The 18,172-nt window shown below is 44.1% G+C and overlaps 2 protein-coding genes and 1 non-coding gene across 3 annotated transcripts; 2 read left to right on the plus strand and 1 right to left on the minus strand.

Moving 5' to 3' along the window:
- Positions 1,337–4,068, minus strand: LOC8085200 (probable metal-nicotianamine transporter YSL8). Its single transcript, XM_002453135.2, has 2 exons — positions 2,647–4,068; positions 1,337–2,561 (listed from the first exon to the last, which is right to left on the minus strand). Exons 1-2 carry the CDS (start codon positions 3,754–3,756, stop codon positions 1,617–1,619), a joined length of 2,055 nt encoding a protein of 684 aa, XP_002453180.1. The 5' UTR covers positions 3,757–4,068; the 3' UTR covers positions 1,337–1,616.
- Positions 12,804–12,877, plus strand: TRNAV-AAC. The gene has a single exon. It is a non-coding gene; the product is annotated as a tRNA-Val (tRNA).
- Positions 13,782–18,133, plus strand: LOC8068225 (retinol dehydrogenase 12). The gene is made up of 8 exons (XM_002451339.2): positions 13,782–14,366; positions 15,667–15,787; positions 16,175–16,292; positions 16,393–16,529; positions 16,703–16,798; positions 16,952–17,044; positions 17,389–17,461; positions 17,556–18,133. Exons 1-8 carry the CDS (start codon positions 13,999–14,001, stop codon positions 17,819–17,821), a joined length of 1,272 nt encoding a protein of 423 aa, XP_002451384.2. The 5' UTR covers positions 13,782–13,998; the 3' UTR covers positions 17,822–18,133.

The raw sequence follows: 18,172 nt of genomic DNA on the forward strand, positions 1-18,172 counted from the left end.
TTCTTTTGACATGCAATGCGTCCACCTGAGCAGTCTACTATCAACCCCACTATCTATTTCTCTTAAAATAGTAAAGTGTCCACCTTAGCAGTCCACTATCATTTGTCACTATCAATTTCTCCTGACATGTAAGGTGTCCACCTCAGCAATCTACTATCATTTACATTAAAGTTAACTAGCACAATAATTATGACATCCACATCAGCTAGACACATCATCCACTATGGATATAATTTCCATAATTATGCTAATAAAAGAGTTATATATTTATATTCGTCTTCCATACCCGCAGCAACGCGCGGAGAATCCTCCTAGTTCACATGATTAATAACACTTAGTGGCACTCGATAGACCGCTTAGCCAAAGAATTCCTTTCTTCATAGTATGAATATCTATCCTTAATGTGATCGCGCCTTCTATGGTGTCTTGATCACCAAAACTAAAATCTTATTTATACCTTTGCCACCATAGGATTTTGTTTTTCTCTTTCTTTTTCTAAGTTGAGCACTTGATTACCTTGTGGTCACCACCACCATCACCATGATCATTTAGGCTCCACCACTTGGCATGTACTAACCTCATATAATCTACACACTTAGCATATACCAAAATCCTCTACGGTTAGTACTTTGAGTTTTATCAATTATTCAAAATCAAACTAAGACTTTCAGTTGGGTCGAGTCAAGTTGAGCTATTTCTCCTATTTTACTGTGTCATGTTGGGTTTTTCAGGTTGCGTTTGATTAAGGGTCAAAAGTTGTAGCTCGATCCTAATAACCCGATGCACTAGCCACGATGGTTTTTTTGGCAGGCCATGACTATGTCTACTAGCACATTTTTTTAGAACTATACAGTACAATGTAGATACTCATAAGGCATGCACACTCACCTCTATGAACACACTACGCAACTTCTACCCCTGTGATCACCTAAGTCATCACAGACGCCTCACTGTCGACGGAATGTAGCCTTTCACTAAAAGCGTAGCGCCAATAAATTTTAAAATAAATCCAAAAAAATACAAGCACTCATAGTAAGTTGAGGACTTAAATCTAGGTCGACACCTCTCACCGTCTAGCATTGCAAGTGCACACCTCTCACCGTCACGGGCGATTCGGGAATGGCTCTGCGTGGTGTAGCAATGGCCGACACCTGCCCTATCTGTCCAGGCATGGACGCTTGCCGATGCGCACCTCTCTCCGTCGTGGGTGGGTAAACAAGAGCACTTATAATGATTACTTTCTGGCATCATTCACTTCCATGGGGCATCGTCAAAGAGCTATTGTGGCTCGCACGTGGTAGTCCCTGCATTCCATTTGTGTATTGTGATTCTGCCATTTTTCGCCCTGGGGCATTTTGGTGTTTTTGTTGTTTCTTCCTAAAATATTTGTAAAACATATAGTGAGCAGGAACTGTTGCTGTTTTAGTTTTACACAAGGATCAATCACAACCTTTCTACAATTAAGTCGACGAACAAGAGAGAAAAAGAAGAAGAAGAAGAAGAAGAACGTAAAGAAATACATACATGAAAATAAGTTAAAGAAGGCTAATAAGTAATAATGAACAAGAAAATCTATGAGAAATTAATATAGCAAGAAGAGTACCGAGTTATGTCGTCTATGTGGCGGCTGGGTTTTTGAGCGTCCAGAGGAACTCCTCGACCTGGTAGTTTGTGTCTGCGGAGAAGACCCTGAGGCACATGGGCGGGTTGATGTTGAGCAGCGACAGGATGGAGGACGGCAGCGACCAGATGCCGTCGCCGCAGATGAGCCCCGACGCGACGGCGGGCGCGAAGGTGTGCGCCCTGACCTTGTCGGACTTGCTCCAGAGGTAGAGCACGATGCTCCCCACGCACATGTCGATGGTGAAGAAGGAGCCCAGGAAGAATGGGACCGCCATGCCCAGCGCGCTCGGGATGTAGTCCTGCACCCACCACCGCCGCGCCTTGGCCACCTCCTTGAGCGCGCAGATGGCGACGGCGAGGAGGAAGAAGGCGAGGCAGAAGCGGAGGCAGTACTTGGGGAGCTGGTTCCACCCGTTGACGCCCAGCAGCGCGATGCCCCTGTAGATCTTGGCGTACGGCGCCGGGTACCCTTCTTCCAGCCCGACGTCGTACGCCTTGTAGAAGATCCAGAACACGACGGGGCTGATGATGCAGCCGAGGCCGGTGCCCATCACCTGGCTCACGAACATGGACCGCGGCGAGGTCAGCGTCAGGTACCCCGTCTTGAAGTCCTGGATGAGGTCGGAGGCCGTGGAGACGATGCCCATCATCAGCCCGCACGCCGCCAGACCCGCCACCACGCCGCCGTCCGCCGAACCCACGCTCGCGCCGAAGATGAAGATGGCCAGCTTGCCGTAGCTGCTCGAGAGGGACCAGTCCGTCAGCCCCGTCCCGTACGCGTTGCAGAAGGCGAACACCGGCGCCACCACGTACGCCCACACCACGTGCTTCGGCTGCAGCTGACGGAAGATGTGCGGGATCGCCACCACCGAGATCGCCGCAAGAAGAACGTACGCGCCGGCGGCGATCGACGTAGGGATCTGGTCCTTGAGGAACACCTATAGTACATATATATATATATATATATTGTCACCATCAGTCAGGCATATCGTCGAACAACCACCGTGCTCAACCTCAACCGACCTGCGTCCGGCGGCGGTCGTCGAAGCTGAGCGCCTGGCGCTCGGTGACGTCGACGCCGGCGAACGGCTTTGCGGCGGCCTCTGCAGGCCTGGTGCGCTTGAGGTACATGTCGTAGGAGGTGCGGACGAGGATGGAGAGGAAGTTGAACAGCCCATCGCCGATGATCATGGCGATGGAGATGAAGATCTGGTAGCCATTGAGCCCATGGAGGCTACTCCTCGGCAGCTCGGCGTCGTACCAGAGCCCGCGCTTGCTCTCGATGTAGGGCCACATGAGCCCCCACGACACGACGGAGCCGAGCAGCAGCGAGAAGTTGATGATGTAAGGGCAGATCATGCCGACTCCGACGTAGGTCGCCGAGAAGTCGAAGAAGAAGCGGCGGCGGTAGGCATCCATGCCGAAGGTCGGGAAGGAGCTGAACCCGCAGCCTGGCCCCGCCGAGTAGAACCACTGGAAGAGCGACCAGAGGAAGCTTCCGGCGAAGGACTTGAAGAGGATGGACACCTGCTGCTTCGCCTGGATGGCGCCCTGCGGCGTGTGGAAGCTGTTGATGAGGTGCGCGGTGGCGGAGCCGCTCGGGTAGGTGAGCTTGTAGCTGATGATCATGATCTTGCGGAGCGGGACGATGGAGAAGAGGCCGACGAAGCTGACGAGGAAGAGGAAGGCGATGATCCGGCCGAGGGAAGGCTCCTCGACGTTGATGCTGGTCTTGGCCTCGTCGAAGCCTTCGGCGATCTTCTTGCTCATGCCGAGGATGTAGGTGCCGAAGCCGCCGGAGAAGGCGATGCTGGAGCAGGAGATGACGCAGGTCTGCACCACCGTGTTCTCCTGCCGGGTGAAAGGTTTCGGGAACACGCCGCACCGCTCCAGCGCCGAGGTCCACGTCTTCATGAGGAAGAAGGCCAGGAGCCCCGCCGACATGTTGAGCGACGGCACGATCCCGGAGGTCAGGTTGAGCTTCATCACGATGAAGCTCAGGAACAGGCCCAGACCCGAGCTCACCACCATGGAACGCACCGTGATCTGCTCCGACCACGCCGGTAGACGCTCCCCCTCGAACGCCTTCTCCGTCGACAGCGCCTCACGAGCCGCCGCCTCCGACCCCTCCATTAATTATTGTTCTCGATTATTCCCCTGCCGATACGGTGCCTGTGCCTTGTTGGACGATGGCATGCACCGCCGGCCGCCGGACCGGGACCGGACGGTCGATCGAAGAGAGGTGGAGGAGAAAGCAATTAATGCAGAGGATGGATCGGAGCGCGCTAGATAGGAGGGTGGTTAATTAATTGGATTATTAGCAGTGGATCGTACTAGCTAATTAGTGGCTCTCGGAAATAACTAGTCTCTGTCTCTCTTTAATTCTCTCCCTAGCTAGCTAATGATGAAAAGAATAATTGCGATTGCTTAATGCTATAAGTAAATCTTACTCGCCGAAAAGTGAAATGTTTCAAGAAGCAGTGGTGATTAATCTACACCCCGTTCATTCAGTGCGTGTGGGTATTTTTTTTATTTCGCATAAAAAAAATATTTATTTATTTTTGTGATGAAGTGGATTATTCTTGTGGTCGCTATTTTCCAGGGCGAGAACGTAAGCGGACGGTCGCCATGCAATCTCGTGCATTTTACTGAGGTTTGCTAATTTTGGGAGGAGTCAATCACACAAAAAAAAAAGAGTCATGGCTACGTGCCTCTTTTTTTCTAGAAAAAGATAAAATGGCATCTTCGGGAGCAAATGCTAAACTGCCTCTACTTATTTAGTTTTTGTGGAAATGAACATTTGCACAACCATTTTCAGTATATATCCAATTATGTGTTTCTGTGACGCAAGTATAAACAATAAAAAAGAACATGCATCGGGAGGATATACGGCCCAGCTAGTACAAAATCGATTTTTGCTGATGCTTGCTATTTTTCTACCAACAGTTCATAATATATAAGTGCCAATAAAAATAAAAAGCTCAGGCTATGAAACGTCGGTGTAAATTCATTATTACTGGCAGTTTTCTTAAGTATACCGTCATTGAAGTTTTCAAATGATCTCGAATGAATACATATACATGGTCTCAACAAAAATTTGTAGCATTAAAGAAGATCTACAACTTTGTATGACTACTTTTCATTTCAAATCATTTAGGGATCGAAAATTTTGCTTTAAGATTAATGATTTTAAAATTTATATTTTAATTTCTTAAATGACCTTTGGCAGTGGTGGAGGACAAAAAAAATCAAGGTGTGGCGAAGTCAATATAACATGCATATTATATATAGCAAAGCAAGATCTACATAGGACAAACAAAATCAACCAACCAATTAAATAATTAATGGGTAACTAGCAAATCAAACAAACAACCAAGAAAAAAAGAGTTACATGTTTGAGTTAAGCCTTACTGGATAATTGTGTGTTTTTGAAAACTGTCGTGCGGCCTACCGATGGCAACTGTGACCCAGTTCAATTGCTTGGCTCGGCAGACAAGCTAAATCAAAGTGGAATAGCGGAGCTGCGAAGGATTGCAGGAGCAGACTCTAGGAGGTAGGGGTAAGCAGTTTGCCTCGTCGCGCCATCCCGCCGGCACTGCAGCAGCGAACGAGTGAAGGCGGTTTCATGATTGGAAGAAATAGGGACGGGTTGTGCCAGCACTGCAATCTACAATTGGGAATATCTAAACGGAAGAGCGATATGTGCCAGCCCTAAGTCACAAGCCCACAAGGTCCTAAGTGGCAGCTCATCTCGAGTCATAGTTATGTTCTTCCTCATGAGCCAAGCCTCAATGTTGTGTTCATCTTCAACACCAGCAAAGCAGCGACTTTGCATCCATGGTTGCCAGAGGCGATTCGGGTGGGGTTGTGCGGCAGAGCAAGGTATGGCAAGCGCCCTACCTTGCTCTACCGAGCCCTCCGCCCCCGACCTTTGATGAAAAAAAAATCAAAAGCACAGTTGTAGGTCTCAGATCTAAAACTTTGTAGTTAGAATTTTTTTATTTAAATTTTTTTAAGGCCTCAAATCTTCATTTCAAAATCTAATGGAGTAAATACTAGGTGATGTTTTTGTTGCAAAGTCGCAAGTGACATTGCGGTGTAATAGTTAGAGGCATATTGCGCGAAGCCTAAGGTTATCAGTTGTGAGTTCCATTCCCGGACACCGTGTAACTTCCAAGAATTTATCACGGAAAATAAGAAAAAGCTAGAAATCGGGTGTGGTTGCCTAGTGTTTGGCCTTTCCTGATAAGAAAAGAAAATCTTTTTGCTACTTTTTAGTGGATTTATAATTCTAAAAAACCATTAACAATGGCATAAAACCGCTAGTGTAAATATTTATAGTGATGGTTCTTAGGTGACACCAATAAAGTTTAGTGATTTTACTGGCCTTTTTCACACTAGTGGTTGATAAAAAATGCCAGTAAAAATATAAAAAGTGCCGCCAATAAAAATAGTCAGTGTAGTAGTGCTAGCTCACTATACACATAAGCCGACATCCCCTCGGGTCTACGTCCACTAGAGCTTTGGTATATTGTGAGTTGTGATGACCTTGGTATGTTGTGGGATCTAGTGGACCTGGGCCTGAGGGGCATTGGCTCATGGGTAGAGTGTGGGCTAGATCCGCTGCGCATTCTAAGAAGTGATATCAGGGCCCATTGTAGAAGGTTTCTTTTAGACATTTGCCTTTAGAATAGATTCTAAAACAAAAGAAGAAAAAGAGGGATGACGTCTTTAATTATGATGATGGAAAAACATATATAGAGAAATATAGGAATGTAGAATTTGATGTGCATAACCTCAGGGGAAAAGTTTACATAACCCCCTCAACTATACAGGGTAGACTACTTTACCCCCTCAAACTATAAAACCAGATTTTTCTATTCCTTAAACTTTCTAAAATCGATCAACCCCTCCCCCCCAAACGGTTTTGAGCGGTGGTTTTGCTATAACGATGGTGGTTTTGTGTTTTTAGTTTATTTTCGTTGAAACTTTAAAAATCTATCATAGAAAAACATAAAATGGAAAATTCAATTTTGTTAGACTCCACATGAGTAAATCTACACGATTCATATATAATATGGTATGCAATAGTACAATTTTTTTTGTAACTTTAGATCTATGAATTATTCCAATTAATTGTGATCTCTTCTCTCTCTCTGTGTGTATGTGTGTGTGAACAGGCGATCTCTTGTCTCTGACTCTCTATTCAAATCCAATTCCATCACGGCATCACAATACCATCAGGCGGGCAGCAAGCCAGCAATCAGGATTCAGGCCTTGTTTAGTTCCACCTAAAAACCTAAAATTTTTCAAGATTTCCCGCCACATCGAATCTTTAGACGCATGTATGGAGTATTCAATATAGACGAAAATAAAAATTAATTACACAGTTTGGTCGAAATTGACGAGACGAATCTTTTGAGCCTAGTTAGTCCATAGTTGGACAATAATTACCACAAACAAACGAAAGTGCTACAGTGTCACGAAAATTTTCCCTTCGAGAACTAAACAAGGCCTCAGGTACATGATATCTTATCTCTGTCCAATTCCTTAATCTGTCTAATTGCCTATTTTATGAAGTTGCAGTTAATAATTGTTTCTTAATTTTAATAGAGGACCATGTCGTATGTTTCAGGCAATGACAAAAAAGAAGAAGAAAACATACAAATAGATGATTTAATACAATCACAGAGAGGGGTTCTACATAATGTGAGTGATCATGAACATGTGTTTAATTCAACTTAATTGTTTATTAGAAATATTTCGTATATGTGCATGTAGTACTACTAGTATTATTATATTTATATAAAAAGGTTCAAAATTTTAACTCATGACCAGCCCTGCCTGCAAGTTTTCATGTTTCGTGTACGTACACGCTAGCTGTGCGTTGTCGCCTAGCCGCTCAGCCGAGACTGACTACTACCTGCAGGTTTACATATTTCGTGTACATGCTATGTACTACCTTTCAATTGCATTGTCCACGTGTGTACCATACCTTTTATGGTTCACTGTCCTGTTCGTGTAGAATGTTTATAGTTCGTAAAAGTACTACCTACTTCCTGTCGTGTTTTTAGAATTCATAAAAAGGCTACTCCTCGTATGTGTGTGCTACCAACCCATCATGTAACTATGTGTGTGCTACCAACCCATCATGTAATAACTACCGCTTACTACAAAAGAAAAACACAAGATTGCTATTTGCGTCCTTCATGTTGTATTTGTCCTCTGTGCCTGCCTTGTTTAGATGTGAAATGTTTTTGGATTTCGCTACTGTAACACTTTCGTTTGTTTATTGTAAATATTGTTCGATCATGGACTAAGTAGGATCAAAAGATTCGTCTCGTGATTTATAGATAAATTGTGTAATTAGTTTTTGTATTCATCTATATTTAATGTTTCATGCATGTGCCGCAAGATTCGATGTGACGGGGAATCTTGAAAACTTTTTAATTTTCGGTAGGAACTAAACAGCTTCGGTAGTGAAGTGGAGCCATGCCAAACAGGCCTAAGTACAGTTGTTTGGAAGTCACAACAACTCTACTTGAAAGAGCAACTTTGTAGCAAAAGTCAACCAACCTGATGGTGGATCTCCCGGGTAGTTTGTTGCGTCCAAATTTAGACCTGATGACGCCAAGGCCACGCCGTAGCCAATGGAGTCGCTGTCCTCGCTCGCGGTGAACTTGTTTCTGTGTAACTTTTGAACCGACCCAAAATTCGCCTGCTGCACATGCCTCAGTCCGATCCTATTTAAAACCTCTGCATATGCCTCCCTGGTGTATCTAGCTGCTTTGTTTGTAGGTCCAGCGAAACCTAGAGAATCTGTTCTGTTGTTGCTGGTTGTACGTGCGTGGTTCATCGATCCCATTACCATCCCATCCATGACGATGATCATGTACTACTACACCATGCTCTTGTTGGCGAGTTTATCTGGTTCTGCTTCGCCGCCTGTATGTAGGAGCAGCACAGGTATATATGTCAACTTTCAAGTACAGCGGAGTACTATGTATCGATCATTAGGTGTTTAGCTTGCTGAATCTGTGTTGTGCTGTGTTTGTCATATATATATATAGGTATGGCGAGGCCAATTGTCCGAACTCTACAGTTCTGTGGCAGTGGCGGGCATGCTGGCTTTGGTGGTTCACCCACATGCTGCACTGCCGAGGATGACCTGAGACTGCATCAATTGTTCCTCGACAACTTGGTAGCCAACAAACTGCGCCACGAATGCTCGTCTGCGTTGAAGGCTAAAATCTGCGCTGTGAGTGACAAAATAAACTTGGTGTTCTGGACGCTGCTCACCACCCAGTCAAGTACTGTATAATATATAGTAGAACAGTTTGACGACTTTGTTCCTGCATGTTGTTGTATCCTTTGATACATAAAAATGCAGGTTTGCCTGCCTTGGTCAGCTCCGGCGGCTGAGCCATTCAGCAACACAAGCGCGAGCACCTCATCACTTCCTCTGCGTTGCGCCGCGGCCGCGCCGTCTGTAGTCCCCATCCACGACCTCACGTCGGCTACCGCCGAACCTCCGACATCGTCGTCGGAGTGGATGGTTGCTGATGACGACGACAGAGCTCCGATGACACCCAAGTGGCTCATCGGTCTCATATCAGTCCTGGTAATAACGCTGCTTGGTGGCTTCGTCGCCTTCAGGTACAGCATATATTGCAGTCGGGCAAGACTCCAGTGGTGCAACAATAGCCACTGCTGCAACAACAACAATTGCTGGTGCCTATGCTGATATATATATATATATATATGATATGTTTTGGAGGGAGGGGAAAATAAAATAACTTAAAGATTCTTGCGACCACGACACGGTGAATCTGCATTGGTGCTCACATGTCTTGCAAGAATTCTCCTCGATCTTCCATGGCGTCATTAAACTTTGGTCTCAACCCAGATTGAGACATCAACGACAATCCAATTGACTAGTTCAGGCTTTCGTTAAGTGAAAAAATATCGGACCTATTTTCGGGATTTCCCGGTACAAAAATATGTCAAACCAATTCAAACTCACGCACCGAAACTGATCCGAAATTTGGCGAAAAAACGAAATTTATGAGCGAGAATCGGCAAAGTCGGACGAAAATTTGCACATTAACAAAAAAAAATGCAACTTTAACCTTTTTGTCGATCGATTCAAAGTTCAACAAAAGTTTTCAATAGATAGAATATTTAATGTAAGCCAGGTATTGAACAGGACTCCTCAATGTCCCAGAAAACCCTGTCGCCGGCCAGCGGGCATAATAAGCAGTTAGTGCAGCACCATTTCCAGCGGGCCGGCAGTACCATTTCCAGTCGCTATGCCTTCAGCAGCACCATGAGCAACGGCTCCTCTTCTGTGACGATGCTTACGCGACCATGGAAGCTAGGTAGGGAAGTCAAAAAGTTTTCCAGTGTTAGGGTAGTCAAAAAGTTAGAAATATAGTATTTCGTTCCCTGATAGTAGCAGTATATTATTTATGTTTCCATCAACCTATGCTGCGGGCAAACAGTGCGATCTTTTTCACGCAACCTGCAGTCGTCTCCCCTTCTCTTCCATATCAGCAAAATTATTAATTAGTTTGACTACAAGCCAACTATTATACTTACTAGTTTCAAAAAAAAAAAACTATTATACTTACTCTAATAGGGGGCTGTGCATCACCACTCATCTGCTGTCGATGTTCCGAGCTCATCCATTTTTCAACTACTGGGGTCTCTGGCGTGGTGAGCTGGGTTTCTCGTCGTACACTTTCATGTAAAAATGTTTTCTCGCTCTTAATACAAAAACGCGCAAGCCTTTTGCATGATCGAGAAAAAAAAACTTTACCAAGGATTGGCCATAACTTGTAATTTGTAAACATATCTATGCTTAGAGAGTAGATTGGGTGATATCATACTTTAAAAGTGAAATTAAATAAAATCAAATTCATGGTTCACTTGTAAACTTATTTAATTTGATGCAAGAACCTTAATGTGTTATTATAATTTCATGATTTTTTTATTATTGTATCTTTTCTAGAAGTGCTACTAGTATTCGTGGTCACGATAGTAAAAAAATATTTAGGTCTTGCCCAAGGCTGCTTTTTTTTTGCTAGTAGCATCAAGGGCCATACAGGATCCAAAAAAACTGTGTTTTACACTTGTCATGGTAGCTTACAGAAGCTACATATGCTTGGAGAGAGAGAAGGTGATCCATGCTAAGAAAAGAAGAGGGAGAGAAAGTAAAGGTAAGGCATGATGTAAGGAAAATATTTCTTTGCAAACTATAAGTATTGATAGCTTGCAATGGGTGAATAATAGTCTCAACACTTCGGAACACTTTATTTTTACGAAGGGAAGAGGACTTATATTAAATCTTGACATAGTACATCCCTAAATTACATATAAAAAATCTGAAATAAAAGATACATAATATTCTATCTAGATTATTCCATCATCTTCTTCCCCGATAGCTTCTCTTGGACGCCGGAGTCAAAGTGCAGTTCTTATACCAAATCCAACAACCAACTTAAAAATGTTGGACAGGCCGCAAGATCCAACACTTTGGAAACAGTCCAAAACTCATCTAAATAGGTGAAAGGATATCGACAATTACATTGTCGGGTATATAAGTTGCAGATTCATTACCTCGAGACCATTAAAAGTGTTAGCCTCCATTGGTGGTGCTCTTATACCAACACATACTATCCATTAGGTCAGAGGTGCCAGAACATTATATTACGGAGCATCTTCAATAGTTTTGCATCTAGATTTGGCATCCTTAAATTTTTAGGAAAAAGAGAAAAACACTCTCCAATAATTTGATATTCGGGTTTAGGCCTTGTTTAGTTCCGAAATTTTTTCGGATTTCGGTACTGTAGCACTTTCGTTTGTTTGTGACAAATATTATCCAATTATGGACTAACTAGGATCAAAAGATTCGTCTCGCGATTTTTAGCTAAACTGTGTAATTAGTTTTTGCTTTCGTCTATATTTAATGCTTCATGCATGTGCCACAAGATTCGATGTGACGGAAAATCTTGAAAACTTTTTCTTTTTGGGTTGAACTAAACAAGGCCTTAGTATCTTTGGCAACTTGGTAAATTTCTCTGCAATTCACTGAGCATGCATCGAGCTATTTTTGCTGCTGCGACTGCCAGTGGGTGTTGTACTGTCTGCGAATGGAGGTCGTGCTACTGAATGATGGCTGCTGCGAGTGCAGGGTGTTGTTGCCTGTCTGCTAGTAGGTGCTAGTTGCGCTAGCTGCCTGCCTGCTAGCAAGCTGTGAGTGCTGCTACTGATGTGATGAATGGATATGACTTAGAAGTGATTTAAACGAGCTGCGGCTAGGGCCTGTTTAGATTGTGAACGAAATTTTTTTGATTGTCACATCGGATGTGTCGGAAGGATGTCGGGAGGGGTTTTTAGAAACTAATAAAAAAACAAATTACATAGCTCGTCAGGAAACTGCAAGACAAATTTATTAAGCATAATTAATCTGTCATTAGCATATGTGGGTTACTGTAGCACTTAAGGCTAATCATGGAGTAACTAGGCTTAAAAGATTCGTCTCGCGATTCTCAACTAAACTGTGCAATTAGTTTATTTTTTTATCTACATTTAATGTTCCATGCATGTGTCCAAAGATTCGATGGGATGGATGAAAAATTTTTGGGTGGTGAACTAAACAGGGAGATCGCTAGGGGAAAAAAATAGATTTGTAGACCAAGTTTTCAAGAAGTCAATTATGCTAAATTATTAGAGATATACTCTTTATTTCCATCTTAAATTATTTTAGAAGTTGACAAACACCATGAATCTGTTGGAAATGCTCCCGTATAATAGATCAACCTCCGTATAATCTCTAAAAATGGACCTCGTGACCATAGAATGGAGTCCAAAGCCAGACCAGATGAAGCATACCCTTCCCTAGCCCGGCCCCATGGTTCCTGTTGTCGGTTTGTTTGGAGACTGTGGCCCGCTGGTGCCCCATGGCTCTGCCCGTGCCCTCCTTGTGAACGGTAGTGCGTGCACCGCACGGGAGAAGACAGGTCCTCAATCAAAAGAGAGTATCATTCATTCATTCATGTTGCGGCACCATCGCAAATGTAGATGGGTCTATAACCTGTATGGCGACCTTAATTTATGAAGGTCTCTAAGTTTGGCAGAAGTTTTCAAATTAATAATATTTGCATAGTACAACACGTAACGGTTTCGTGGTGTAGTTGGTTATCACGTCAGTCTAACACACTGAAGGTCTCCGGTTCGAACCCGGGCGAAGCCAAAATATTTTAGTTTGTGTTATTTTTCTTTTTTTCACCTTTTGTTTCCCCTGCGATTGCAGTATCAGACTAACGTCGTGTTCTAATTCTTGTAATTAATTCTTCTTCCCATATTTATATATTTTTTTCGTCTAGCCTTTTCCTTTCATAAATCCACGTGTTCTTGCTTTGTTATTCTGCCGGAGTTGCAGCAAGGGCAGCAACTGGATTTTCAGCATAAGGTCGTTAGTTGCCCTCTTGCATGTGATGGATTTCCGTCCAGCGAACCGGCTAAGGCCTTGTTTAGTTTAAAAAAATTGTAAAATTGTTTAGATTTTTCATCACAAAGAATCTTAGACACATGTACGGAGCATTAAATATAGATAAAAACAAAAACTCTGTAATTTGCGAGACGAATCTTATGATTGAATAATATTTAACAAATATAAACAAAAGTGCTATAGTGATTATTTTGTACAAAAATTTAGAACTAAATAAGGCCTATGTATGGGCGGAAAATCCCCTGACACAAAAAAAAACTAGGCTGGTTTTGATTCAGGTCTTATTTAGTTTACCTAAAATGTAAAAAAAATTCAAGCTTCTCCGTTACATGAATCTTATGGTACATACATGAAAGTATTAAATATAAATAAAAAATAACTAATTGTATAGTTTATCTATAATTTACGAGACGAATGTTTTAAACATAATTAGTTTATGATTGGAGAATAGTTAAATACAAACGAAAATATTACCATAACTATTTTGTAAAAAAAACTTGCAACAAAACAGGGCCATAATGATGAATCCATTCGTTACCGATATAAACCATCGGTAATCAAACAGATTCATCACGGAAGGGATAGACAGTGTGAGATTATAAAAGAATTAATTTATAAATCACGACGAAGGGGTCCGACACAAAGGCACAGCTGGAGGGAGAGCCCTGTGTCGCACTCGCACGCAGACGCAGATCGCCATCTCCACGACTCCACCCAAGCCCCCCACACTGGCTGGCGGCTGGCTGGCGACTGGCGGCTGGCCGCTGCACTGAGCAGTAACCACCACAGTCCTCCTCCTGCCGTCCAGCCACGCCGAGCGTCTCGCCTCTCAAAGATTCGATTCCTTCCTCCGGTCCTCCCACATGGCCGGCGAACTGCGCCACCGCCGCGTACCGTCGTCGGACGGGGACGGGGACGGGGACGAGGACGAGGGCGTCGTCGCCTCCTCTCAAAGACTCCATTCCGCCTCTTCCTCCGCCGCCGATGGCAACGGTAAGGGAAAGGCCGGCACTTCGTCCGGCGGCGGCGAGGGGGCGGAGCCGCGGAGGGAGAAACGGGACGCGCTGGGGTGGCTGGAGTGGGGCCGCGGCTGGATGGCCGTCGTGGGGGAGTTCCTCTTCCAGCGCATCGCCGCCAGCCACCTCGCCAACCCGCTCGAGCTGCCCCCGCTCGACGGCGTCTCCATCGTCGTCACCGGCGCCACCAGCGGCATCGGGCTCCAGATCGCAAGGTGCCTGCCTGCTTTCCCCCCTCCTTCCTCTCCTTTGTTTTCTTCTGTTCTACCCACACCACGAGATGTCATGGATGGATCTTTTAGCCGGCCGTTGCGATTCGCCTGCCCCGCGATTATTATCCTGTTCATGTAGTATATGGAACAACTACTTAACTAATTAATTATGTGTTTGGTTTATGTATACTATATAGTAGTATACTAGCATAGTATAAGTATATGTTGTTGTTAATCTTTTATGTTAAATCAAATGCTTCCCCAACTGTGCTGACTGCTGGACACTCAAATCTTCATCCCCCACGTGTAGTACCTTAACATGCCCTGTGCTGCTGACAAGGTTTAGCTAGGCGCTAGGCGGAATCTAAGCGCTGACCCATTGCCTAGCGCCTAGTCGGGAGTACTCGCGCTTAGGCGCTCCTAGGCGTTTTCCTAGGCGTTTTGGCAATCAATTAGACATGCAGTCACAGACACTATCAGAGCGGAGGCGGGGAGCAGGGGAGGGGACACGGGACAGGGGAGCAGCCTGAGAGGGAGGGGTGAAGAACATGGGAGGGGAGAGGAGCAGGGGAGAGCAGCTGCTGGCGGAGGAGGGGAAGGGGATTGACCATGGGACGGGGAGGGGTGCGCCGGCGGGGAAGACCTCGCGCCTGATTCCATCTGCGCGCGCATGCCCGCGGCGTCCACCTCCGCGGGGAAACCTTCGCGCCCTGGCCCGCTGCGGCAAATTTCCACGGGCGCGTGCGTTCGCATCCGCTTCCGCGCCGCTTCCACGCCCATCTCGCGCGCCTCTGTACCGCTTCCGCACCTACCTCGCGCCGCTTTCGCGCCCCTTAGTTCCGCCTATCGCCGAGATGGGCGACTACCCACCTAGTCGAGGCGACGGGCTTCGCCCAGCGCCTAGTCGTGACTAGTCGCCGCCTACTCGCCGCCTAGCCGAACTATGGCTGCTGATCTGAAAGCTTGGTTCTTTGTATTACATACATCATTAATAAGAATAAAACATGTCAAACGGTTCCACAAAATCTATCTATTTACTCAATTTTATATCTGAGCACCTAAGTCTTCGTGTCATCATCAGTTGTATGTAAAATAAAAGTAAAAGGCCTTCTTGTTGTCTTCCATTTCACTTCAACCTGTGGGGATATTTTATTGGAATCCATGTTTGCACAAAACATGGCACAAAATTATAAATCAGCAAGCAGGCTCCAAATAAGGAGCTTGCATCTTGTTCTCAAACTGGAACTGGTGGTAGTGGTAGTATGGCACTAACTGGATCCTTTTACCTTAATTTACAAAACAGGCAACTCGCTCTTGCTGGGGCACATGTTGTGATGGCTGTTAGGAGACCCAAGGTGGCACAAGACTTGATTCAGAAGTGGCAGAATGAAAATTCAGAAACAGGAAGACCATTAAATGCCGAGGTAATTCTGAAGATACTTGGTGTGCGTCCCTGGATGATGAATGAGGCTATTTAACTTGATTAAATTTTGTATGGCGTGGCCTGGTTGTTGTCTGCAGACATATTACTGTTCTTTTCCAATCTGATGCAATTAAACATAAGTATGAGCTTCTGCTATTTGTTTAAAATGACTTCCATATGAATATTAAGCAATACTACTTAACTTACTACATATATTGCCTATGTGTATGTTAACCACACTTTGCCACCTGTCCACCATCTATAATCGGTCACCAGAGACACATATCATGATTGGTAAAGTTGAAAGGCACATTTACAAGTCATAACTTCAGAATCATAAATTTGATTTACTCGTCAATTTTACATTATTTACACCTTACTCTTTAAGGTGATGGAACTTGACCTGCTCTCCCTCGACTCAGTCGTAAAGTTTGCTGATGCTTGGAATGCTCGTATGGCACCCCTACACGTGTTGATCAACAATGCTGGCATCTTCGCTATAGGAGGTCACACAATCTTTTGGGTTTTGACATACTAAATCTCAGGTTTCAATTAAGCATGTATTTAAATTGTAGCAGAGATATCAACCTTTTCCAATCTATGTAGAACCCCAGCGTTTTTCAAAGGATGGACATGAAGAACACATGCAAGTGAACCACCTAGCACCCGCGTTACTGGCGATGCTGCTTATACCTTCCCTTCTCCGAGGTTCTCCCAGCAGAATTGTTAACGTTAATTCAATTGTGAGTTTTCTTGTCTCACAAGTCACCATTAGTGGTATTGCAGGCACAGTTTTCTACCATGAATGCACATATTTTGAATTCTAATTTCAATTTAGAATCATTGAAGTTGCAACTCTACAATTCTTTTGTGACTACATTACCATTATCTGACCTGTGTGGGTTTCCAATTGCAGATGCACACTATAGGTTTTGTTGATGCTGAAGATATGAACTTGAGAAAACATAAATATAGAAGTTGGTTGGGATATTCAAATAGCAAGTTGGCACAGGTAACTTTTTGTTAAAGACTGCTGACAAAAGTTGCTCCATTCAAAATGCTATTTCCCTTTTTGTACCTTTGAAGTGCTTATTTTTCTGTCCATCAGAATAGAAGTGTGTACCTTTAATCTAGTAGATCTGAATTCTTCTTGTTGCACTCTCAGGTAAAATTCAGTAGCATGCTTCATAAGAAAATTCCTGCAGAAGCTGGGATCAATGTAGTTTGTGCTTCTCCTGGAATTGTCGACACGAATGTTGTGAGTTCCATTTCCATTTCATTTGTGGCCCGATCATTTGTGCTGTTTCAGGAGGTGGATTATTGTATATAACATGTATGCCTACCTAACATTCACATTTTGAGAAACATAGAGGTTTGGATCGTCGTCACTTATGATTAGTTGAACACAATGATAGAAAAGAAAACTCAAATTAAAAGGTGCATATATTGTTGGATGATTGATTCACTTGTATCATAAGTTCTACTACTCCCTAACAAAGTATATTTATTACTCATCCTGATGGACACAATTTAGCAACATATTCTTCTTTGTCTTTGTTGACTATATATAAATGTTAGCTCAACACTTGTTACATGACGCAGGCAAGAGACCTTCCTAAGATTGTTGTAGCTGCATATCATTTGATTCCCTACTTCATATTTGATGCTCAAGAAGGTGAAGTTACTGAACTTCTGCTGTCGCCTCCTGTCAATCAACAGCTTGCGCATCTTCTGATATACACAAACATTCTGTTTTGGATCCCATTCAGGTTGTAGGAGTGCATTATTCGCAGCATCTGATCCCCAAGTTCCAGAATACTGCGAGATGCTGAAGTCGGAAGACTGGCCAGTCTGTGCTTGCATTAACTATGACTGTAATCCGATGAATGCATCTGAAGAAGCGCACAATCTTGAAACCTCACAGCTGGTCTGGGAGAAGACGCTCGAGATGATTGGCCTTCCGCCAGATGCCCTGGAGAAGCTCATCGCCGGAGAAACAGTTCAGTGCCGTTATGGACAACAGGAGGCAGAATAGGATATCCCACAGATCCAGACCATACCACTTTTTAGTTAACAGTTTAGAGGTGGTTTGTTCCAGCCTTTGATTAGAGCGCCTATGTTATATCATTTGATCCTACATTTGCAGGGGGGAAACACGGGGGAGCGAAGAAAAAGAATTTGTTTACAGCTACAGTCTTTGCTCTTGTGTGTGTGCGCGCGCGCGCAAAATGATGTTGTAAAAGAGTCGTAGAAACACATCTCCCCCCGTTATTTGACTATTCCTAATCGATGATATACTTGAGACAGAAATCAAGACATACCTATCCTGGGTCCTTTTTTCCCTCTACCAAGCCTTTTTCTGGTATGCTCACTCCAAGTGCAAACA

Source organism: Sorghum bicolor, chromosome 4 (genome assembly GCF_000003195.3).
Source record: "Sorghum bicolor cultivar BTx623 chromosome 4, Sorghum_bicolor_NCBIv3, whole genome shotgun sequence".
Lineage (NCBI taxonomy): Eukaryota > Viridiplantae > Streptophyta > Magnoliopsida > Poales > Poaceae > Sorghum > Sorghum bicolor.

What these genes read in the sequence shown, in the direction of transcription:
- LOC8085200 (XM_002453135.2), bottom strand. Translation starts at nt 3,756, where the DNA reads ATGGAGGGGTCGGAGGCGGCGGCTCGTGAGGCGCTGTCGACGGAGAAG. An exon ending in ACGACCGCCGCCGGACGCAG is followed by an intron (nt 2,562 to 2,646) that starts GTCGGTTGAGGT and finishes TATGTACTATAG; the next exon opens with GTGTTCCTCAAGGACCAGAT.
- LOC8068225 (XM_002451339.2), top strand. Translation starts at nt 13,999, where the DNA reads ATGGCCGGCGAACTGCGCCACCGCCGCGTACCGTCGTCGGACGGGGAC. An exon ending in ATCGGGCTCCAGATCGCAAG is followed by an intron (nt 14,367 to 15,666) that starts GTGCCTGCCTGC and finishes TTTACAAAACAG; the next exon opens with GCAACTCGCTCTTGCTGGGG. An exon ending in CAAATAGCAAGTTGGCACAG is followed by an intron (nt 16,799 to 16,951) that starts GTAACTTTTTGT and finishes TTGCACTCTCAG; the next exon opens with GTAAAATTCAGTAGCATGCT.